Raw genomic sequence first — 23,605 nt, 5'->3', positions numbered from 1 at the left:
ACACAGATCACTTTTGACAGCCCATCAATCCGTTGACCGTTGCTAGTAAAAGGGTTTCCTTCTACAGCTATTCATATCTCTCCTCTCTCTATTTTGAGATGAAACTTATGTTTACTGTAACTAGGCCATGACAACCGCTTCCCTTCTGTCCCTTTCGCTATGGAGGCCAGATTTTGAGGCTTATTGTCATTCAAACACCTGTCCAGCTGTCCGTGTGCATAAACATCCTCACATTTGACAAGTAACGACCAAAAAACACCATCAGATAACTCGACAGTACACAGAGGAAGGTATCCTGTGTTGGCATCTATGTATATCGTTTCCGCCCATGTTGCTTTAATTGAAAATTTTGACTAGTTCTCGACACCTGTGTGGAGAAACCCCTGCTTTTGAGAGGACTCTACTGACTTCCTGCTGTGAGAGTAGCTTCCTTTCAACAGAATCTACCGAAGTTTGAGTCATAGATGGATCGATTGACGAGGTATCGATATGGTCTAAATGTGTAGACTCGTTGGAATAGCAGTTGCCATTGCTGACAGTATAAGTGAGTGGTGGGAGAGTATAATGATGGATTGACGTGTCTTGTTCTTGATTAATTATATATAGGACTGAGCTAGTATTGGATATTAGGCGATATGTTTGATCATAAGGTGCTTCTATGAACCGTTCATGAGTGTTGAGTCTTATATATAGCCACCATCTCTTCAAAACAACGTTTGAGCACCGAAAAAATGTTAAAGTTTCCCCTCTACTTTGTTTATTGTGTGTTCATTGTTGAGAAGACCTCTGGCTTAATTGCGAATTCTTTCTCACCGTCATATCCCGACGTGAGAAACCTTGTGACCAATATTAGGTTGTTGTGTTCATGTCGTCTCATTTATGTTTCCAATGCTATCTGAAACTAATCTAATCAACTCATCCATTAATTCAAACTTAGTATGTCAGTCGTACATCCACCCTAACCAAGATCCCCAACTCATGTGATACATCTCATCCTTGAGCCAAAGAACCATTACCCGAGATATGTGCGCAAGTATTATCGAACTTCAACTGCACATTAAGGAGGGATTTCCATTTGGCTGATCACTAGGCCTGGTCAACGTACAAAAGATGGCCTTCTCAAGCCAACATGAGATAACACCTTTGTTTCCAAGGACTGACTCATTAAGAGGTCAGTTGACGTTTGCTTTCACATGCATAAGGATTATCTCAGTCTGTCTAGTCCTCCACATAATTAGTTCACCCATGTCTGTACAGTTGAGGTCTTTTAAAGGCGTCATAATAAAGCATATTTTCTCTGTGCTGTCATTTTCCGGAAAATGACCTGAATTTCCCAATTTTTCGATTCATTCTTTGAAGTCTTGCTGTAGACCTGCTTGTAGAACAGATAAGTTAGACTAGTTCGAGAAGAGTTGTTCTTGGAAAGGTCTGAGTTTAGTATCTCTCGTCAAGGGTAGGGGTAAGACTATTTCGGTAAAACTGTATCATTCGTAGAATGGGGTGTGCAGATGAAAGGAAGCGGCTCTCAACATCATCGTTAATTTTAGAGTGAAGCCAAAGGTCTGAAGTAGGCATTTTCAAACCATTATATACACTTTGTTGAGGATGAGCCAATTTCCATTCGAGGCATCGTGCTATGCTCGCAGGTTTGCTTTTACGGCGAGTTCATCGCTAGCCCTGAGAAGAAGAACCATTATCTTCTGTGCCCACCCTCATTAAGTGATCTTTGAATAGTACCCTTGAGACATGGCAGATAGGGTTATGAGCTGTTATAGCTTTAAATTGCTGTGATGCCCATCTATTGTGTTAAATTTGCCTCCATGACTCTTTCAGAGGTGTAGTGCAAGAACTGATGATCCGTGTATCACACCATAGTAGACCACATTGAGCATGAATGCGCAATATACGGCAGCGAAGGAAGAAGATGCAAGTTCAAGTATCGAGGACTGATTATGTATTACAACAGTGGCAATATACACAACATAGTCAGGCACAATTCTTATTTCTGGTGTTCCAAAAGTATGTGCTATAATCGATTTTTGTTGTATTTCCCGTCTGTTTGGACTAGTCGGCACAAACGGTGAGCTTAGCTGGGTCGCCTCCAAGAGGACAAGAGAAGAGGTTGCCTTGTGGAGTGGCAGGCACACAGTCACCAGTGCACTATGAGCACGTTAGTTGGTGGCTTTCTATTTGGTATCTAAGGTATTTCCTTAACGTACGCTGTCGTCGGCGCAGCACTTCTCAGCCACAGCGTGTCCAAGAGCCGAAAGGGCGATAGTAATGACTGCGAGAAATCTCATGATACTTGGGTTGATATAGGATTGATTGATGGAGTGTTGTGTGTGACTGCGAGTGAAGATGAAGTGCAAGTTGACGGCTTTTATAACGGATATACCGACAAACGCGACCAGTTACTCGCAACTAGATCCTCTCAATTCACTTGGTCGACTAATAATAGATTCCTGTGAGCCATTTCGGCCTCACGTCACTTGTTCTACCTTGAGAAGGTCAGAAGTTGGAAGCCTGAGACGTGCTTAGCCTGTGACAAGCTACACATATTCGTCTAGCGGACAGAGCTGGAGGCCAAATGAGGTCGTAGCAAGTCCACATTAGAGACCTGAATTTCGCGCTTACTGTAACTAAGTGTAGTTTCTTCTGTGCTCAGCAACGAAGGATGCAATTTTGGCGCTAAAATAACCTACCATCCTCGATGCAGTATCGTTTGAGCTCGAATAGGATTTCAGTGTGCTTCTTTCTGTTGGTTGGTGGTTAAGATCGCTACGACTAGCATTCCTTCCAACATTGTCGTCGAGACTTTGGGGCTGCTTGGACTCTATGGAATGAATTCGGACTCCGAAGATGGCGCCCGAGGACGCTAGCGAGTAAATGAAAGACTAATTCCAAGCTATGCACTATAATAGAGTTCGATAAAGTCTGAAGAGGTAAATCATGGCTTGATCTAGGCGGAGCATCTATATGTCAGACCGAGAGCGATATTGGATTAGCTGAACACTAATTATCAACTCATGGCTGCGCAATGAAAGTTGGAGTTCGAATGCTCAAAATGCCATAATCTAATGTCTGATGCCATCGACTCATTTAGGCGAGAAAGCGTTTTGGAACCATCTCGAACATATAAATCTCAACACTATCCGAAACACATCTGACCATCGCTGTCTTTTCACAACTAGCTTAAATCCGCGATATAGAATTCACTCTAGCATAGGCTGACCTGCTCACCGGGAGCTATATTGCTGTGGTCAATTCTCAGCTCAACGACAGGGTAACGACATTGCAAGAGGTGAGCTTACCGATGGAGAGCATAAGTCATAATAGAGTTATATTGCAGGTGTCTAGACTTGTCGTGGCGTGCACAATATCGATGGCAGGGGACTGCCTTCTTCCTCATTATGGCTCCTCGTTGAAGGTTGTCGAATTGGACGAAAGTCTTGTCACATCCGGACAGATCAACTTAGAACTGGAGCTGCAGACAGCCCACTCATTGGAAGCCTAGGTAGCAACAGGTAACCCTGATGCAGTTCAAATTGACTTGTTGGTATGTCTGGATGTCAGCCCGGAAGTACAACACATATGTTATGAAATGTTCAGATTGAATATAGAAAGATCTCTATCCCACACGTATTAGTATAATTAGCTGGCCATTCAAGTTTCCTAATAGTCTTCCCCCCTGTGTTCCACTCTACTGTCGGCATCGAACAAGACAAATAGGGGATAACATGAAGCTTTCCCTACTCTAAGCAGTATCATCGCTAGTAAATTTTTTCGAAGCTACTGATAAAGAATAGCACATACGTAATCTTCGTAGTCACAGCATATCAAGTTCGCCTTCTTATTCGCTGGACGATCGAGTTGCACGACTAACATAAGCGTTGGTAACCTAAGGTTGTACCTAGGAGTGAAGTGAGGGCCAACGTAGTAATTTATTTGTCAAGTAGATACCATAGAGGAATATGTTAATCGGGTCCGCGTCAGCACTCGAAATGAGCGTTTTGTACCACTGTGATACTACAGATGTGTTCGCTAAACAGGGTAAGTGTGTACGCAGAGACCGCTAAAAGGTTTCTGCATAGTAGATCCTTAAGCAAAACATCAGTGTCATGTCTGCACTGTGGACATCTATCATAGAAACAGCGATGACCATCTAGTATCAGCATCCACACCTAATCGCAAGCAAGAGTTGGTACTTCGTTACTCATGAGCCGACCAATCAAGATATTGGAATGCTCGACACAGTGTTGCAGTATTAATTTAGTCGTTCTTACAGCGAAATAGATCCCATTGAGGATTGGCTCACATCTTCAGAAAACACGAAAATTGGAGACTCATTGTCTTTTCATCTCAACATGAACAGGTTTACTACAAGAATATACCGATGCATCACTGGGCATATATCATGATGAACTTCCGACATGGTAAAGGTCCACTTACCGTTCTTGGACGAGTGTGACCAATCCCGTAGTCCCGAAGAGCCTGCTCCGAAATAGTCTTTTGGAGCCACCGTCGCCAAGCCTTAGAGCCACACTGCAGACCTAGATGTGAACACGAGCTTCGTCTCTGTACTGCGTAGGCGCGATTTAGAGATCCTTTGATCATCAGTACTCGAATCTCACCTACTAGCTCTTCCATACATTTCTCTCCATCCTGGCGACCCATTGACCCAACATCATGAGCAAACAGGCCGCTGCCCAGTTCAAAGTACGCCGCCACCCTCCCATCATTGAGCTTCCAAGAAAACAACCACTGACACATTATTGATTCAGAAATATACCGTTCAACCCACTGGGATATGGGCAAAGATCAACAATCTCCTCGCTGTCGACCCTAAACGCTCTACCGGTGTTCCGCTAAATCCTCAATTCCGCAATCCTCCTCCGGGCGCCAACGATCCTACCGCATATGATGACCCGGTCACACTACCTGCCGGAGATATCGCAGAGAATCCATACTGGAAGCGTGATGTGCGCAGGAGATATCAGGTCCCGAGTGTTGTGTCACAAGGCGACGTTGTAGGCCTTTTGACTGTTGGTAGTAAGGAGAGCCCGAACGAACAGGTACTGCAGATTGGCGACGCCGGGGCGAAACAATTGGTAGCAATCAAAGAAGAGGGAGAAAAGGGACTCTCAGCATTTCTTGCGAAGGAGAAAGGTGTTGGAAAGCTAGTGCTAGGAGAAGACGGACTGCCGCCCCGACCAGCGAACCTCGGGCCTCAAGGGAAGAAGAATTATGAGATGCTGGAAGATCAAACGTACGGCAATGATAATCAGTAAGTTCCAACGAACGCATGCAAAGCGTAGACTTATCTCGAAACCTCAGATACCCCTGCCGGACGTTCCAATAAAATGAATGCTGAATTAAAGAAATGGAAACCTGGACGTAAGGCGTACCGTTATTCTATTCTTACATGGCAAGATATGAAGGTAGTAGACATGCATAGTACAACATTCTTTCTGATATTGCAGTTCGTAACTATGCTTCGGCATTACATCCGTCCACTGTCGCTTTTAAAGGGCGTTCTCTCCTACGCAGAAATTGAGCATAGCGCGAAACATGCACGTCAATTTATTATAATGCTTGTGGGTATATTCGTAGTTGCAGGTGAGTCAGCGGTTCCTTTAGTATACCTTGACGTAGGATAGTATGGCCGAAAACATGAAGGCGCCGACTACATCCAGTCTGCGGTAAGGCAGTCAAATTGGAAAGTTGAGGTAACGGCCGGGTCGTTCCTGCCAGTTCCATTCTCAACATGTGTGTGCACACCCAATTCACCGACTCACGTCAGCCAATACACTCTGTAACAATATATCTCAAACATGGCTGCGGAACAACGCCCAGATCCTACAGCGTACGAGATCATCTTTAGTTGCTCGATATGCCAAGCAACAATTCTCGACATATACGGCAACAACTGCGGTATCCTAGGCGACGACGCCACAACCAACAGCATCTCAACACGCCTTTGGTTGACAGAATGTGCACATTTGACTTGTGGCAAGCACTTAGAGGATGGTGGTATGTGATGCAGCACTCTACTGTTTCTCGACACTCAAATGCTGGATAGGTGCAGCTTTTTACCCAGAAGGCGAACAACCGTCAGCGCCCTGCCCACGATGTGTGGCGGATCGACGGGATGGAACTCCAAAGAAGCTATTCGCAGTCAGAGGTCACGAAGAAGGACAAATCGACAAGGCAATCCCGAGAATGTGGTTCGACACACCCCCAACGAACCTTCAAAAGGCTGATCATGGCTTGGAAGCGATTCGATTCCAATACTTGTCCCTCATTCAATTTGGCACTGGGCTACTCCAGAGCCACCGAAAGCTCAAGTCCTCACATACTAAACTTAAGCAGACAATGTCAGAGCTTGACAAAGCTGGGTTAGAGATTACGAGCGAACTGAACAAGTGCAAACAACGGGTTGCGCTACTGTCAAAACAAGCCGAGGAGTACAAGCGCTTCAAATCCAAAGAACCACAAATCAGGCATTACCTGGGCGTGATGGCGAAGATGGCAAAGTACGTACCTGGAAAAATTGAAAGAATCGCCCAGCAACTGACGCTGCACAGAGAGAATGGGCACTTGAAAAAAGAGCTAATTTCATTGGGCTACGAGGTGCCCCATACAGACTACACCTACACTGCACGAGACATTCCCACAAAAGCCGGACTCGAAGAAAGACACGCCTCATCTGGTGCATCTCCAGACTCTGCCATTGATATGACAGAGCATGACCCAATATCTCAATGTTCCAAGCGACGCATGGAGGTAGCGGCCACCATATACGACGATGAGCCGTTGATGTCAAGAGAGCCCGAAGGCGCACCCTCTACGAAGAGGCCAAAACTCGAACATGACTTGTCTCAGCCCTTGCAGCATGGCTTTCAACCATTTCTTGTGCGTGACTGCGTTGGTTCAAGCAGTAGAGACAGGATGCCGCCACCCAAGCCACCATTATGTCATCAACGCAATGATGAAGAGTCAGGGCCACGGCTTGGAAACACCCATAGTCAGACCACCACAAAACTACGTGGCAGCGATAAGGAACACAATCCATGCGCGCACGAGATCGAAAAGGTGCAGAAGAGTGATATGACACCACTCCCTGTTCCCAAAGGATATTATATGAGTGGCGCCTTGATGTCTCCTCCTAGGCACGAGAATCAAGCGGACACACAACGTCGCAATGAGCGTAAAACGAGACAAAATAGCAGGCGAGGGGTCTGCGAACGTCCACTTGAGAGAATACCGTCAGAAGATCCACTACCTTTCGTAAGACCGAGCTGGCAGGTAGAGAGTGGTGCACCGAAAAACATAGAATATGGCGATGAACGCTCGTGGTACCAGGGTGATTCGTACCAGGGCGACGTAACCTCAGCCGTCTCACGGGCAAGTTTCACATTCAGCAAACCGCCGGCTTGGGTAGGACGAAACCACACTGATAGTTCGAACGGCGCGTACTCTGCGCAGGCTTGTGAGATGCCTGAACAGAACATAAGTCAACATGGTTCCAATGGATTAGATCAGCATTCCGTATACGAGACACCGTCAAGGTACGCTGCATTACAGCAGTCGCCCTCTCCTAGATATCATCGCACTGTTCGTGATACATGTGTGTCGAGCCCGTTCTTCCGGCGACAGGCAGCTGCTCACTACAGCATGGAACCTTCCCGGCGAGATTTCGCACCTCGCACTCGAGAGCCATACCGGGATCCTCAACTCATATCACCATCGGCGCGTGTACAGGATACACATCGGCTTTCATTTATGCAATCACCCCGCGAACATCGCGTGGACCTCTTCTCGAAACCAGGCGTGCTTGGTAGCCGGAATGAAGTACAGATTCACAATCCAAATTTTGCTGCACTTCGACAAGAACAACTGGACCACAGATCAGGGTTCATGAGACAGCGACCAGCTAGACTTGTTGCTCCCCTATCAAACCCAGTACCATCTCGTGCGACTTTTCAGCAATCATATGGACGTCGAGGTATTGACCCACGAACGATCATTAATGGATCGAAAATGAGAAGCTCGCAAGGGGTGAAAAATGGTCGGCCATCGAGCATGAGACCTCCTCAACAGCAGTATTTTGGCAATGCCGCTGTCAGGAGAAGTATATTGCGGTGAAATCTATTGCAACTCATAGCCTGAAACTGTAAGGTTGCATCACGTCCTAGATTACGGGTTTACGAAGCGATATCTATTGTGAGACACTGAGCTGTTTCTTTGGCTCTATATGCCTATCACTTGACTCCTATCACACCAAGACAATCTCCAGAATCGCATCCATCGCCTCATCGCTCCTCCAGATTTTGACGACCTTCAAGCCCACACTTGCCATGAGTACATCCCATTCTCCCTCATTCCTCTCCTTACCGCCTAGGGCACTCATCATAATGAGATCATACGTAGTCTCATGCTTCGTCGCGCCTTGCGGTGGTAAAACTAAATCAACAACCAAGATCCTGCTATCTGCTGCCATTACACTTGTGATACCACGCAGTATGCGTCGACAGTCATAATCTGGCCAATCATGCAAAACATGATGCAAGAAGTACACACGCGCTCCTTGCACGGGATTCGTCGAGAAGAAATCGTGTACCATGCCTTTAACGCCATCCAGATGCGGAAGTGCTTTCTCGATCACATAGTCCTGCTCCTGCAGCACAACTCGATCCCTCGTGAGTGGGAGTTTGTGGACGAGTTTGTGCAGGTCATGACCCTGTTGACATCAGTACACCTGGTCTGAGCTAATCTGTAATGCGTACGAGAGGGATACGCACGTATCCACCTCCAACATCAACAACCAGAACCCTCCCATCCATGCATGACAAAGATGACGAAAGCATCTCCTCAATAGGCACCACGTCCACCCAGTCGCCCATCAACCCCGCAAATGCCCTCATAGCACGATCAAATCCGTCCGCCAACGCACCATTCGTCTTCGCATAGTCGAAGATATGGCCTGTCGTGCCGGTTGCATCGGCCAGCATCGTCTGGTTCGAAGTCGTTGGGCGCACATAACCCAGTTTTTCGAAGAGTATGGGCGCGTGCACAAAGGTCGGGATCCAGGCCTCGAACAGCGTGGTGATAGCGCCACCGAGGTCCGGGCCGCCGAGGAGGCGCGAGTAGGGCGTGAGGGCGTAGGTGTTGGCAAATCTCTCGTGGATGAGGTGGTAGGCGGCAAGATGTTTTAGCAGCATTGCTAGCAGAATAGATGTGAGTGAATGCGAGAAATTTGGGGAGCGAGAGAGAGATGAAGGATGAATTCACTGAACGGGGAGCATACAGAGAAGCTCCTTGGATATGTTCCCACATGCAGTCGTCAACTCATCCAGCGTCCATGTATCTTTGCCAGAGGCCATATGCGCAAACACACCGACGTCTAGGCATGTCTTCAAAGCTGCGTCGCGCATTATCTAAGCGCGTAGTGTCAGTACGAGTCCATAATAACAGCATATACCGGCTGATCACGACATGCACGTAACAGAGCGAAATACATCATTGCGGAATTGCGTAGAATATGCCACAGCCTTACCGAACCCCATATCTCCATCTGCATATCAAATGGTGTCTGCAAGTCGTACGCAACTCGTCTCAGTACACCTTCTGCACGTCTTTTATCCCCCGGTCGCTTATACTGATAGCTATTCAACTTTTCCACCGACGTCAGAAGAGCGTCGAGTTGAGGATCAGCTCCCGAGTCCATGTTCTCGCGCTGGCAGTAATACAGTGATATAGATATATAGACGATGTCAAAAGTTTTTCAGTAGGGAACTCGCTGGTAGGGCTGAGGAAGCGGGTGTGTCGAGACGTTAAAACCTTCCAAATACCTTGCATGCGCTAATAATCCATTTGTGATCGGTCCTGCAGCAGGGATGCGAGGCCTTTCGTATTACCCATCCAACTACCGTAAGGCTGTGCATGTGTGCTTTATGTGGGACGGGCCGATTGTAAGGATGTTGGCGCTAGGACCTGTGTGATGTGCTGCAAGCCGCATTTTCTGGCCGAATGGTGCGTGATTAAACGTGATTGGCAGGGTTGGGGTTGGAGTCGGCTCCGATTGAAATTTCTTCGGGTGGTATATATAGGAAGAAAAGTTATACTAATTACTACTGATCTTATTTCGTACGTTTCTGGATTCTCATTCGTCTCTCATATGTATTGATTTCAAGAATTAGTTGGGACCTGGCTTGTCTACTATGAGTAATCCTAACCTAGGTAGGCCATTGGATTGTATCTCATTATATATACTCATCTCTGCCCTCTAGAAATCCTCACAAGAGTTAATTTACAGCCCTGCTTAACCATGACGTAACCATCATTAGTATTATCATACCTATCAAGACCATAATTTACGGATAAACTTTTAGCCTTAGGCAGAAACTTTAGCCTGAGGATCTAGAGTACCTATATCTAGCCCAACATAAGGCCATACTCTACTTGCATGAATCTAATATACGTAGTCTAACTAATTAGTCTAAGACTAATTATACCGTCTTAGCAATCATTTTAAAGCGTAGATAGAGTTTGTATTCTCTATTAAACTTCTGGCCTAGATTGAGCTTACATGGATTCGGAATTTCGGATTGTATATGCCCATCTCTGCTGGAGGCCGAAAGTACCATTTCTTGGTTTTTGATACGATCGTCTTCGTTATGGAAAGATTCCTTATATATTATAGAATGAGACCGGTCAACACTCTGATACAGACTACATAAACTAATGTACGACGGATAGTAAAAGCGAGGAGCGTCATTTCCGCTGACACTGACTGAATACTACTGTTGAGTACGTACTTTGATTGTGGAATATTACGAGGCTTACTCAGAAATGCAATTACAGGACACAGATTACAAAGTCGATTGGGGTAGAGTACGAGACGTCGGCAAATTAACAAATCAATTGGTAGGTATCGGTTCTCAAACATCACTCTACACAATATCAACCGTCTCAATTTTCTCGTCTATGGATTCATTCTTGTGTTCAACCTGGAACGCACGCTCGTCCAAGACACTTGCTTGTGCTTTGGCAGATTTCCATGGCGGGATGTTGCTGTCGAACAGGATATCGATTTCCTCGAGTGACTTGCGAGCAGTCTCAGGGTCTGCAAGTGGATGGCTTAGTAATAATTCAGGATAGAAGGGTGATATTGGATTGAGCTTACAGGTGAAGAAAATGTGGAAGATCATCGCTGTACAGAAAGTGCCGAAGACAATGTACGTCTTCCATGTAATATTAGTGAAGGCTGGTGGGAGGAAGTATGCTAGGGCGAAGTTGAAGATCTGAAGCAGGATCAGTAATTAGGTTACTCAAGGCTTTAACGGGATTTTTGTTGAGCGTTACCCAATTTGTGGCAGCACTGAGACCGACGCCCTTTGCTCGATACTTCAGTGGGAAAACTTCACTGGCGTAGATCCAACCGATCGGGGCCCATGTTAGACCATAGATGCCAGTGAAGATGTAGCTCAGGGATATTACAGCCTTTCCAGGAGCACCGGTTATCAGAATACGGAGATTGGAGTTTCCATCAACTTGATCGACGGGTACGCCGTAAGTCGCCATTACAGCGGCAGTAGTGTAGTGCAAGATCATGCAGACAAAAGCTCCGCCGAGAAGTAGTTGTCTGCGTCCAAACCTGTCAATGACGGGTAGCATACAGCCAGTGGTGACAAGGAATATGACGTATTGAATGATGGACGATGTTCTGTCAAGATTTTGCTATTAGCAACGGTCAAACATGGCAGCTGGGACGCGCTCACAGTGAAGTATTGCCAGACATGCCAGACATCTGGAAGATGTAGACCACGTAGTACATCGCGACGTTCCCACCAAGCAACTGCTGCCACATCTGCACCGAAGTACCAGCAAGCGTTCGTTTCCAGATCTTCGGTCCAAAGAGTTGCATGAAGCCAACCCCTTGAGCCTGCGCGGCAACAGCTTGAGCTTTGCGGACTTCCTCCAGTTCAGCAAGGACAATGGTATCGCTAGGATCTCCATTTCCATGTAAGTTTGCCAGTGTAGTATGAACCTCTTCCCAGCGCTCTCTGCCTGCCAACCAACGAGGTGACTCTGGAAAGAAGAATAGAGCACCTAATAGGATGAATGCTGGTATGGCCTGGACTCCCCATGCAATACGAAACGCAGCTGGGCCTTCAACGGTGCGCTGGGTACCATAGCATAATAAGTACATGATCAAGATGCCCCATTCGATCGCCCATTGCTGGATCCCAACGACACGACCACGGATCTTGGCAGGTGAGAGCTCGGCGAGATAGACACAAACTTGTGATGAGCATATTCCAATAGACAAACCATTGATGATTCTGACAAGTAACACTTGTCAGTCGTCGCCAAAGCCACTAGCGTCCAATCGACTTACCTGCCGGCAATAAGCATACCAACGTTCTGTGAAGCACAGACGATTACGCATCCGACCATAAAGATCACGCAGGCAATCTGGAGAGCAACCTTCCGTCCCCATTTATCTGCCAGGAACCCAGCAGCTAGAGCACCGAGGAAAGAGCCTCCGCTCATGGAAGCTGTGATGCCTCCTTGGACATTCGAGTTTGGGTAATTGAAGTACTCCAGATATTGGGGAGCTGCGAGCCATGCACTCATCGAGCTAACATCGAAGCCGAATAACGCACCGCCGATAGTGCCAAAGGCAGCAAGAACGTAGATATTGCTGATTTGATACATCTTGGTGCAGGTGTTAGGGCCAAAGCCTGAGAATAGGGGCAGAATGGTGTTCAGAATGAGAGTTAGCATAGGACAGTCGTACTTATGAGGAACTTTCTTGTTACAAGATCGGCGTATCCACAACTAACTAGTTCGAAGTTCGAACCATCGACGGATCAGCTACGTCGGCCGAGGAGTATATACCAGAGTGCCGAGATGCCTTGGCGACCTTAGAAGAGCCTCTCACCGATGATGTGATCAGATCCGCCCATATTATCAAAACGTGAGACTGAAGCTAACATTACCCCGTGGGGTAAATTGCACACCTCCTGAGAACATTCATAGTTGTTCGGCTGATCCGCAACATTCCGGGTTGTCCAAGCGCTGACCTATACATAGAGTTCTAAGGAAAACTTAGGATAAATTGCATTTTTCCGAGGACACATTAGGACTTGTAACTGTCCCGATCTGAATAACTGACATAGGCCGTCGTCATACCGTTACATCCACCGAGAAGTCTTGACGATGCTAGAGTCAGCGTGTCATTGGATTGGGTCGAGCTCATCGTCTTTGTCCCAGAGTGGGGCAAATGCAATGGCTGTGCAGTGTGGGTTCACAGCTTCCGGTGGGTTCACACTCTCAAGAGTCAAACAGAAAGTCAAGATCATTTGCCCAGATAGTAAAGATAGAATCGACCTCGTGCGGATGTGTCCATATGAGGGCCGCACATATTGAGACGAAGCTTTTCCGTTGCGTTAACACTCTCAACAAGAGATCTGCTCATTATTCGGGGCGCGCTTTTAGGGAACTTGAATGAGTATGATTTTATCTCTCTACATACATGATATGTTAGAACTGTGCTGAAGTATTTATGCGCTGAGTTATGAAAAACTTTCTAGTGACCACCATATTCGAAGAGATCATAACAGCTACAGCCGCCGGTTCGTAATGTCGGGTTTCAACTTGTCGAACTCCTGAAATCATTTCAAGAATGAAGATGGACAGGATGGTCGCTTAGCGTTAGACAAGCTGTCCATCATGGAAAAACGCTCACTAACATCACAACAATGCTTATTCAGTTCCATGCTCAAGGTCCTCTGAACGCTCCTTCATTGTGTCCGCGTCACTTGTCCTCCTATCTCTGTGCACATCCACCGCTTCTCCATCATTTCTGGCTGCCCTGGCACTTGCCGATCTTTGCATCCATAGCACACCAAAAACCACCAGCATACTGACGACCAGCATTGGAAGCAAGATCCAACGAGTCGTCCTCGCCTCATTGCAGAGTCTGCTTAACTCATTCCTCTCATGGTGTCCGTAGGGGTACACAGTGGCAACATGTGACCGGATACCACAGAACCATGTTTCTGGCGTGAATGTCCCCTCAGAGGCGGGATAGTGAGTGTTTGATAGGTTGTATAGATCGAGGTACGCCAGTGTACGAGTAGCCTGAGTGTAGTGATAGATGAAGATATACAGAAGGACAATAAGTGGGCGGAGGAAGACTACTGTCAGTATAGTGTACACGATCGGTTTAATGGGTAGAGAGCGGTGTGAGACCTGAGGCTGTTAACTCTATGAATTCATGCCTTCTCGATATCGCTGCTTACATTTTTATCACTATCTGACCGCTCAACGATAAACGACCTCTTTCTCAGAGTTAGAACCAAAAGGAGGACTGTGTCGACGATGGCCCCGATCGAGCTCCAAAATATCAAGCCACTGCTAGTTCCACTGTACGAGTCTGGTATGGCGCGAAACGCAATGACTACCGAGGAGTACCATCCGTTTCGAGAGGTGCGGACTTTCACTCGCAAATATCTATCGTCCTCGTTCCGGTCGCTCCATGCTAGCACATCTGCGTTCAATCCGAGTTGTACGACACCAAGAAGGCCCATCATAACGATACAGGCAACCGGGACGATGAATTCCAGGCGCATGGGAGACATGGCGAACTCAGCTCCTTCGATGTGATAGTGGCAGCGATTATTGTAGCTATAGAACAATGTGCCGGCTTTGTGTAGGAGCAGAGAACCAAATCTCAACCGATGTTCAACCCTTGATGTAAATGCTGAATAGTGCGTCTTTCACTCCGACAGTGGTCAATTGCAATGGGTCTTGCCCGTCTTCTTGAATGTCTTAATATGACCAAGTGACCTCTGAGAATGATGCAACGTAGCTGGGGGCTAAGAACAACGGATGAATTATACGACACTAGCTCCAACGGTTTTTGTGCCTTAGGTCCAACAATTTACGCCTGATACAGCGAAGCGCCTGCAATGGCGTCGCAAGGCGGACTGAATTGAGCCGACTTGGCTGCTTATATGGAGGCATTCGAAAACGATGACGGTTGTGGCGCACGGCTTGAGACTTGGCTGCAAGAATCTGTGTGCAGAGGATCAGTGACGGTCTCCTAACCGAGTATATCCATGTGGTGCAAATTGCCTGACAATACTCAGTAGGTCTTGTCGCTATGGTCAACTTTGCGACACCATGATTTGGCACATCTATCAAGCCTTTGTGCTTCATTCCAAAGCCCATGTCTCGGTACCCCTCAAAGCTCACGCGACAGGGATGGACATGTCGGATTCTCATCGTCGTATCGAAGTTTTTATGTTACAAGAATAAGAGCTTGTACGGACTTGAATACCCGTGAACGGCTTAAAGACTCTCGTCTTAGTACCTTTATCAACGGTAGGCCAAGTTTGTACGTGCCAATGATACTCAGAGGCCAAATATTGCAAGATGAATGTATCTTTGGTAGCCTCAGAATTGTTTGAGACTGACAATTGGTCGCATGACATTATATGGTGTTGGCGGATGCGATCAAGTCAAGGCATAGCGTAGCCCCGATGGATTCTTCGTCTTGCCGCTATGTCCAAGCACTACCATAAGTAACAATGCGATGGTGTAGCACGTCTGAAACATCTCAATGATGTTGTCCATCCGAGTGTGCGATGTAGCAGTCATGGGAGAATGAGACACGTCCTGCGATGGGACGGAGCGGGGGCGGGGCGGCGATCTGCTTCGTACCGTACGTACTAGGTACATAACATAAATTAACAGAATTTAACATAACATAACTTACCTAAAGTGATACCTTATACAGTACAAGACGTCATACCCAGGTAGCTCTTGCGCACTAGGTGATTACCAACATAAGTCACAGAGAATTTTCGAAGACCATCACACGATATCCTATACCTTAAACGTTCGTGAAGTCTTCTTGACTAACCCGAGTTCTTTCGTTGTCTACTTTACAAACGATCCATCAAATTGGCATGGCATCTACATCGAGTCTACATGTTAGCCAGCTCTTCAATATCAAGGACTATGTCGCCGTCATTGCTGGAGGTGGTACTGGCATTGGGCTGATGGCTGCTCAAGTCATGGCTGCCAATGGAGCTAGAGTCTACATTACTGGTCGCCGTGAGTTCGAATACCTCTGGAAGTGTTGAAACGTGAGCCCTGATCTTGCCACAGGCTCCGAGGTGCTGGAAAATTCAGTCAAGGAGCATCAGCCCGCACAAGGCGGCAAAATCATATCGTCTGTCAGACTTTGACATCTGGTAGTTTCTGCTGATTGTCGACAGCGCTGGACCATGTGATGTGACCAAGAAAGAAGATCTCGAGAAGCTTTACGAGGAGATCTCGCGCAAGGAGAAGTATATTAATCTGCTCGGTACGTTGGATACTGAGTGACAGTGCACATGGGCATTGGTGCTGACATATCTGATAGTGTGCGCATCGGGTATATCTGGCGATAAAGCTCAACCAGATACCGACGTCGCATCAGACCTCAAAGCAAAGCTTTGGAACAACGAATCTTTCGAGACCTGGAACAGTGTATATTCCACAGATGTTACTGCTGTCTATTTCACCACTGTCGCTTTTCTCCCACTCTTACAAGCTGGCTCTGATTCACACGGCCACCTGTCTGCATCCGTCATCGTGATATCGAGCATGAGCGGTATCATGCGGCATGCGCAAGGCCATTTCTCGTACAACGCTGCAAAAGGAGGGACAGTACAATTGACCAAGCTGATGAGCGCGGAGTTCCAGAAGGCCCGTATACGGGTCAACAGCATCGCGCCTGGATACTTCCCGAGTGAGATGACCATGAAGGAGAGCGACGAGCGGAACAAGGTTGATATGCCTGACGATCATGTACAAGACAAGGGCCATGTTCCAGCGGACAGATCTGGCACTGATGAAGAGATGGCTATGGCTGTGGTAAGCTTAATTCCCATGCTGTACGCTCCTACCGAGTCGCGTTGCTGACCCTTGCAGATATTTTTGGCGAAAAATGCGTATGTAAATGGCGAGATCCTCACGGTAGACGGTGGGGTCTTGAATGTCGTAGGAGGTCGGTAGCGCTAGTGTAGAAATATCTTATAGACTCACATGTTGAGATACCAATAGATAAAGGCCGAAACGCGTCCCTGGGAAAGAAACCCATGCACCATTTCCAAAAGAGGAAGAATGTTATGTCAGCACGCAACGCATAAACAGTGGGACGAAATCCGCGTCTCTGAGAGACTAACCTATTATATCAGCACTCAGTATGCTCACAGCACACCAAGAGTAGAGTAATTAGTCTAAATTTAGTTTTAGGTCCGAACGTAATCCAGAAGTATTAATACTCATGTTGCTAGGGTTGTGCATTATGGGCGTTGCCGAGCCGATATTACGCCGCCCGACGCTGCCCAACTTTAGCATCGAGGGCTCCTGACAATCAAGATTTAGGAGGCATCAACGGCATTTTTGCCGTCCAAATCACTGCGAGGAACCGGAAATATTATAATACGCCCACGGGAACATCATAGGTTTGAGTGTTGGGTCATCAGCTCGCTTCTAATATTGCGCATACGGGCAGCGTCTTGCTTATTGACTGGGCGACAACTCACTGACATTATCCTATCCGGTCAAGACGACAGTGGAAGGATATCACCCACAAAGGGGTCCACGCTCTACTCCGCCATACAATCTTATGATTGTATTCACCGGAGAGATACAAAAGCCCTGGCGAGAAAGTTCGCAGAAGAGGCCAGAGTCTCATGCGGTTGCAAGGCACGGTCATCGATTCGCAAACTACTGCATTCACAACGATAGATCTCCTTGGATGAGAACAATATCGTTTACTTTTCCTCGCACTAGATTTTCAAAGCTCACGTAGCGCACCGGCCACCCCACATCTCCAAGCATCGCCTCACTTTGCCCGCTCTAACTCGCGATAACCCCAACGTACGATTACGGTCACCAGCATCGGCGTGATATGCATCGATCTTCCATAATACACTATACTTTTGAAGTTATACCCCCGCCTTTGGTCGACACAGACGGAGCACACGCGCCCACACTGCCCTACACACTGATCTACGGACTGGCGGTCTCACAGATTCCCGCATTGGGTGAAGAGGAGGTTTTCGTAGTGAGAGTGCTGCCATGGCAGTTTCTGAGAGATTCACGGTGAATGGGTCGGCATTGGCAAGCCAAGTAGCATCGAACAATGATGGCGGCGAGCAACGAGCTGGATCGGCAGTGAGAGCTGTTCGAGAAAAAGGTCCTCTCGCCAGCCGAGACGGAAGTGCACAGAAAGCAGCTCAAGATGTAGAGGGCCTGAAAGACTACCAGCTGGGCGATTGTCTGGGTAAAGGTGCTTTCGGAAGTGTATACCGGGCACTCAATTGGGGCACTGGCGAAACAGTCGCAATAAAGCAAGTCAGACTCGCGGACCTGCCTAAAAGCGAGCTCAAAGTTATAATGCTGGAAATCGATCTGCTGAAAAACCTCAATGCAAGTGCCGCAAATTGAAATGAGAGGAACCATGCTGATTCACGATGTAGCATCCTAATATCGTGAAGTACAACGGTTTTGTCAAGGCCACTGACTCATTGTACATCATTCTAGAGTGGGTAACTTGCCTTTGGTTGACTGTACCTTGATGCTGAAACAGTATAGATATTGCGAAAACGGTTCACTCCACACAATTTGCAAGAACTTTGGGAAGTTTCCAGAAAATCTGGTCGCTCTGTACATGTCTCAGGTGCTACACGGCCTCATGTACCTTCACGACCAGGGTGTCATTCATCGTGATATCAAAGGTGCAAACATCCTGACTACAAAAGAAGGGCTTGTGAAACTAGCAGACTTCGGTGTCGCCACCAAGGCTGCCGGTCTCGATGAGTCGAACGTTGTGGGTACTCCGTACTGGATGGCTCCCGAGGTCATTGAGTTAACGGGTGCAACTACTGCTTCTGATATATGGAGCCTGGGTAGTACAGTCATCGAATTGCTTGATGGGAGACCACCATATCATAAGCTGCAACCAATGCAAGCGCTGTTTCGTATTGTGAACGACGAACACCCACCGCTTCCGGCTTCGGCGTCACCGGTATAGTCAAACAACAGGAACGGATAGTAAACAAATTTGCTGACAATCCGTAGGTTGTCCGAGACTTCTTGATGCAATGCTTTCAGAAGAACCCAAATTTGCGCATTTCTGCTAAGAGACTGCTCCGACACCCGTGGATCTCGAGTGCAAAGCGTGCAGATGCAGTGGTGCCATCAAAACCCACCAAATATGACGAAGCAGTGAAGAGTGTCCAGGAATGGAACGAGGCCCTGAAAGCGCCCGGTACAGACACGTTGCGGCGCTCAACGCGTGTTGTCTCTTCGTCTCTTGGCGCCGTTGACAAGGATCCTGTTCCGGCTTCGACAGTGAAGTCCATCTCAGCTAACATCAACACACAAAGACCACAACTCAGCATCTCTAAAACCCGACCTGTTGCAGATGATTTTCGCTCTCCAGAAGTCCTTAGTGATAATTGGGATTCTGATTTCGTCTCTGTTCCGACAAAGGTACTTCACCTTCCGAGAATGAAACCACAAGACAATTTTGGCGGCCAATTGTCTAGCGCAAGGCTCAAATCTTTCGCGACTTTTGACTCAACCATTGAGGATATAACTTTCGATGATTTTCCTGATTCAGATCTCACCCTCAAAGCTTTTTCGAGGGAACCTTCCCAAGGTAAGGTGAAGACTGGCAGTCCTGCTGCTTCACATGCCTCAGTACAACCAACCGCAAAGGTACCGCGAGCTCAAGCAAGAAGGAAATCGTCTGTAACCGAACCTGTCACATCCATCTGGAGAGGTGGTCTCCCAGTTCCTAAGACTCGTAAAGCGCGGCCTGCAAAAGACAGTACCGTTGAGGATTACTCGGATCTCCTCGAAGTCGGCGAAGAAGAGGATTTTGATAACAAGGCAGGGGCAATGCAGGTACGTGTGATCACATTCCCAGTTTGCTCGGACCTATGACGCTGACTTCACCGTGTAGTTTCGCATCACCAATCCTTTGGCCCCCAAGCTCTTTGACCCATCTGATCTGACTCCGACATCTCGCAAGCCGCAGCTGAAAACGCTGCCCTCCCGCAACTCTTCAGCTACCTCTCTATCCGATCTTCCTCTCCAGCGCTCACAGTCTGACATCACTGAGATTCAGAAATATGTCGAGAACGAAGGTGACGACTTCTCTGACTTTGACAACGACTCCGAGATGAGTGCCCTCGCGCTCAACTCGAAGATGTCTGCGTCCTTTGCTGAAGAAGATGAACTAGATCCTTTCGCCGCCGTCGAAGACAGCGTCGCCCCGACGAACCTCTCCGATGATGTCGCCCATGCCAAGGCAGCTCGTATGCAGAAACAAACCGAGGAACTCGTTGGTCGTCTCAAAACGAATCAGCCCTTCGAGGTTATCAAAAACATCACGGATCAGCTGCTTGCACAATGGGGTCAATCTAATGACGACGAGCGAAAAGATTTCAAGAGAGTCATTCTCAAATCCCACGGCATCCTGCCTATACTCGACATACTGAAGGAGGAACCTGCTCCCCCTCGAGACATATCCGTTCCGTTGCTGAAGCTTCTCAATTTGGTTCTTCTTGATAATAATGAGGCTTTAGAGAGTACTGCATTCTTGGGGGGTATACCCGCTGTCACTGAATACAGCCATAAGCGATACTCGACTGAAGAGCGCCAAGAAGCAGCCGCCTTTGTCCGCCAAATGTGCAAGAGCTCTTACACTACATTGCAATTTTTCGTTGCTTGTGGTGGTATAGACACCTTGGTTGCATTTTTGGAGGAAGATCTCAGCACTGATCGTGACATCGTCCTGATTGGTGTTACCGGCGTATGGAGCGTTTTCTTCAATCAACATGGACCTACTCCTCGAAACGACTATTGTCGTATCCTGTCGCAGCAAGGCGTCTTGCATCCCTTGTCACTAATCCTAACTCGCTTGCTGTCAGATGAAGACAGTGTATCGAAAATGATGGTCAAGCGTCTTGTCAGCATTTTCTTGATCTTTTCTCAGGCTGAAAGCTACGTCAAAGAGATTGTCTGTGACCGACTTGTAATGAATCGTAAGTAACTTCCTATACCTCGAGCAGTAGATGCTGATTCTGGTATAGGCGTCCTCAGGGCTTTGGGCCACATGTCCGGCGAGAATCTCATCACCATGCTAAAGTTTGTCAAGAATTTATCAATGCTCGACGCCACACACGACGCACTGGAAAGTTCAAACGTGATAGACACGCTGACCGATCTGTTGCGAGTCAGCAAGCCAAAGTCTTACCACCGCGAGGTCGCCAACCAGGTGGTCAACACCGTGTTCAACGTTTGCCGTCTGAACAGAAGTCGGCAGGAAGAAGCAGCACTCAACGGTATCATACCCCTGTTGAAAGAGGCTATCGTTACCCAATGGCCGCTCAAGGAATTCGCGCTTCCTATATTGTGCGACATGGCGCACGCTGGAAAAGTGTGTCGCGCGAAATTGTGGGAACAAGATGGACTACAGTTTTACATCTCCCTGTTGTCCGACACAAATTGGCAGGTTCCTGCTCTTGACGCCATACATGTTTGGTCAGTAGTATCCTTGTTTTCGACATGTTACGATCTTTACTAACCTTAATCAGGCTTCAAGAAGAGACCGCACGTGTAGAGCAGAATCTTCTTGGTGGAACATTCACCGCTGCCATAAGCGAATGCTTCGGCCGTCCTGAGATACATTCTGATGCTTTTGAGGGATTACTCGAGCCTCTTCAGAAGATTCTCTTCCTTTCCCCTCCTCTCGCATCTACTTTTGCTGCGCGGGACTTCTTCCAGAAAACCATACAAAAGTGCACTACCAAGCGTGCTGTCACGAAGCTCGGGTTGCTTCGTGTCCTCACCTATATCTGTGAGAGCACTGAAGGCTCCATCATTCGCCGATATGGCATTGAAGATAGTCTGCGCGACTTAATTGAGACAGATGATAGTGTGCTAGTCCAGAATCTAGCGAACGGCTTGTTGAAGTTGGCTTACGAGCGACCATCTTCATCGGGGTCATCATCCACACCGATGCGAATGCGCCAGACTTCCATGGGCCGCAAAGGTTTTCCAAGCTTCACCCCACCTACACAGTCATCAACCTACCGCAGCCGGCCTGTGCCACGCAGACCCGTCATTTTGAGCCAAGCTCTTCCCAGTCCTACAACTAGAACTGCTGGAGGAACTCCACCTCCACTCACGCGCAGTCAAACGACTCCTACCGTGCCTGAATCGAAATTGCCACGTCGTGAGAGCACGTCCTATCACTCGTCAGCAACCCCTACCTCGACATCCGCCTCATACTCGACCCCTCCGGCTCCCGAGCCCCGCAAACCTTCAAATTCGTCGACGCCTACCTATCGCTCTGGTAGTCGCGACAACTCCGCTGGTAGCGTTAACAGCGTCATATCGAACCTGTCGTCTACGTCATTAAGCAGCACCGCATCATCATCATCCAACACGCCACGTGGTCCGGGCGCCCGGGAAGGATCTCGCATTTCTGCGCCGCCAAAACGATCAGGCCGATTCTCACTTGCGTTCTCAGGCAGTAGCAAAACCCGTGACGACGAGAACGTTACGCCACCAGAGCGTCTCCCAAGACCTGTATCACAGAGTGGTACGGGTGTAGTCAGCGCGCCACCACACAAGCTGCATATTAGAAGGAGAAGAGAGACGAGCTCTGGTGTGGTGGGTGAAGGCAGTGTGGACCGCTTGAAGAGACACGAGAATGCGTCATAGATGATCTACAGACACGGGTTCCGGCGTCTCTCTGCTAGGGCATCGAATTGGTCACTGCATATCGGAAAGGCGTACGTGTGGTGATTGATACCAATTGAATCTGTATTTTAGCGAGGTCTTCTCCGGCCGACCAGAAGGCTTGGAAATAGAAATGCGATAGCTGCTTCATGAGTTCGTGCGTTTTCGTGAATGTGTTGATGTCTGAGCGTGCGTAAACCCAATGTTATTATCAATACAATTATTGACGAGCAGGAGCAGGTGTGACTTACAAGTTCCATTGTATTACTACCTCATTACTCTTTAACACACACAAGCGCCTGTTCGTACGGGAAACCACCGTCTCACGTACACTAAGCACAAGCCTTGTAACCCACAAGATCTCTCTCCTATTATTCATAGCCCCGCCGTCGAACGCGATACTCTGGCCCTGAAGAAGCCAAGTGAAAAAAATCCGAAGACTTTCTACGCACGCACCTCTGAGATATGGACTAGTGTATATTGTAGTATAGGCAACGCGAAACAGAACATCAATCTGAACAAGGCGTTCGTCAAATTGGGTGACGGAGCGTATGAAAAGCCTTGATGATCGCGAGTCTGGTGCAGATCCTTTAATGCATGGAGAGACTGAAAAGACTGAAATGACTAAGAGACTGAAAAGACTGAAACAAGCTGACTAACTCACAGGGATATAGACGCTGAGATTGAATGTCGCGGAAAGGAAGAGTAACATCTGTGACTTGTGTTGCGGGACACTGACCTTGTGTTACATAGCTGGATGTCAGAAAAAAAGAGATGCGCGATG

General features: G+C 47.6%; 7 protein-coding genes across 7 annotated transcripts; 4 read left to right on the top strand and 3 right to left on the bottom strand.

Annotated features, from left to right (window-relative positions):
- Nucleotides 1-4,686: 4,686 nt before the first annotated feature.
- EJ05DRAFT_484495 (21 kDa subunit of NADH dehydrogenase) lies at nt 4,687-5,288 on the top strand (the record flags this gene model as incomplete). The annotated part of the gene is made up of 2 exons (XM_033745349.1): nt 4,687-4,716; nt 4,782-5,288. The coding sequence occupies 2 exons, from the start codon at nt 4,687-4,689 to the stop codon at nt 5,286-5,288; spliced, it is 537 nt and encodes a 178-aa protein (XP_033602002.1).
- Nucleotides 5,289-5,595: 307 nt separating this feature from the next.
- On the top strand, nt 5,596-8,251 carry EJ05DRAFT_302159 (uncharacterized protein). Its single transcript, XM_033740608.1, has 3 exons — nt 5,596-6,030; nt 6,086-6,533; nt 6,585-8,251. Exons 1-3 carry the CDS (start codon nt 5,832-5,834, stop codon nt 8,143-8,145), a joined length of 2,208 nt encoding a protein of 735 aa, XP_033602001.1. The 5' UTR covers nt 5,596-5,831; the 3' UTR covers nt 8,146-8,251.
- Nucleotides 8,211-9,394, bottom strand: EJ05DRAFT_302123 (S-adenosyl-L-methionine-dependent methyltransferase). Its single transcript, XM_033740607.1, has 2 exons — nt 8,787-9,394; nt 8,211-8,740 (listed from the first exon to the last, which is right to left on the bottom strand). The coding sequence occupies exons 1-2, from the start codon at nt 9,219-9,221 to the stop codon at nt 8,276-8,278; spliced, it is 900 nt and encodes a 299-aa protein (XP_033602000.1). The 5' UTR covers nt 9,222-9,394; the 3' UTR covers nt 8,211-8,275.
- Nucleotides 9,395-10,952: 1,558 nt separating this feature from the next.
- On the bottom strand, nt 10,953-12,720 carry EJ05DRAFT_509287 (high-affinity glucose transporter; the record flags this gene model as incomplete). Its single annotated transcript, XM_033748082.1, has 5 exons — nt 10,953-11,125; nt 11,186-11,303; nt 11,365-11,725; nt 11,781-12,344; nt 12,401-12,720. 5 exons carry the CDS (start codon nt 12,718-12,720, stop codon nt 10,953-10,955), a joined length of 1,536 nt encoding a protein of 511 aa, XP_033601999.1.
- A 1,050-nt stretch (nt 12,721-13,770) lies between these two features.
- Nucleotides 13,771-14,648, bottom strand: EJ05DRAFT_498756 (uncharacterized protein; the record flags this gene model as incomplete). Its single annotated transcript, XM_033746733.1, has 2 exons — nt 13,771-14,259; nt 14,310-14,648. The coding sequence occupies 2 exons, from the start codon at nt 14,646-14,648 to the stop codon at nt 13,771-13,773; spliced, it is 828 nt and encodes a 275-aa protein (XP_033601998.1).
- Nucleotides 14,649-15,766: 1,118 nt separating this feature from the next.
- Nucleotides 15,767-17,174, top strand: EJ05DRAFT_474648 (NAD(P)-binding protein). The gene is made up of 5 exons (XM_033743642.1): nt 15,767-16,128; nt 16,183-16,246; nt 16,293-16,381; nt 16,439-16,932; nt 16,990-17,174. Exons 1-5 carry the CDS (start codon nt 15,981-15,983, stop codon nt 17,071-17,073), a joined length of 879 nt encoding a protein of 292 aa, XP_033601997.1. The 5' UTR covers nt 15,767-15,980; the 3' UTR covers nt 17,074-17,174.
- Nucleotides 17,175-18,144: 970 nt separating this feature from the next.
- Nucleotides 18,145-22,887, top strand: EJ05DRAFT_526220 (uncharacterized protein; the record flags this gene model as incomplete). The annotated part of the gene is made up of 7 exons (XM_033748859.1): nt 18,145-18,456; nt 18,546-18,610; nt 18,661-19,093; nt 19,147-19,977; nt 20,036-21,119; nt 21,168-21,618; nt 21,672-22,887. The coding sequence occupies 7 exons, from the start codon at nt 18,145-18,147 to the stop codon at nt 22,801-22,803; spliced, it is 4,308 nt and encodes a 1,435-aa protein (XP_033601996.1). The 3' UTR covers nt 22,804-22,887.
- Nucleotides 22,888-23,605: the final 718 nt, after the last annotated feature.

This window comes from Pseudovirgaria hyperparasitica (genome assembly GCF_010093815.1).
Source record: "Pseudovirgaria hyperparasitica strain CBS 121739 unplaced genomic scaffold EJ05scaffold_5, whole genome shotgun sequence".
Classification (NCBI taxonomy): domain Eukaryota; kingdom Fungi; phylum Ascomycota; class Dothideomycetes; order Acrospermales; family Acrospermaceae; genus Pseudovirgaria; species Pseudovirgaria hyperparasitica.
Note: the sequence above shows the minus strand (reverse complement) of the source record. Positions and strands in the feature narration are given on the sequence as shown.

Excerpts from the sequence above, each read along its gene's own strand:
- EJ05DRAFT_302123 (XM_033740607.1), bottom strand. The coding sequence starts at position 9,221 with ATGCTGCTAAAACATCTTGCCGCCTACCACCTCATCCACGAGAGATTT. Across the intron at positions 8,741-8,786 it reads GATACGTGCGTATCCCTCTC|GGTCATGACCTGCACAAACT; the intron begins GTACGCATTACA and ends TGATGTCAACAG.
- EJ05DRAFT_474648 (XM_033743642.1), top strand. The coding sequence starts at position 15,981 with ATGGCATCTACATCGAGTCTACATGTTAGCCAGCTCTTCAATATCAAG. Across the intron at positions 16,247-16,292 it reads CAAGGCGGCAAAATCATATC|CGCTGGACCATGTGATGTGA; the intron begins GTCTGTCAGACT and ends GATTGTCGACAG. Across the intron at positions 16,933-16,989 it reads AAGAGATGGCTATGGCTGTG|ATATTTTTGGCGAAAAATGC; the intron begins GTAAGCTTAATT and ends TGACCCTTGCAG.
- EJ05DRAFT_302159 (XM_033740608.1), top strand. The coding sequence starts at position 5,832 with ATGGCTGCGGAACAACGCCCAGATCCTACAGCGTACGAGATCATCTTT. Across the intron at positions 6,031-6,085 it reads CAAGCACTTAGAGGATGGTG|CTTTTTACCCAGAAGGCGAA; the intron begins GTATGTGATGCA and ends GGATAGGTGCAG. Across the intron at positions 6,534-6,584 it reads GTGATGGCGAAGATGGCAAA|AGAGAATGGGCACTTGAAAA; the intron begins GTACGTACCTGG and ends GACGCTGCACAG.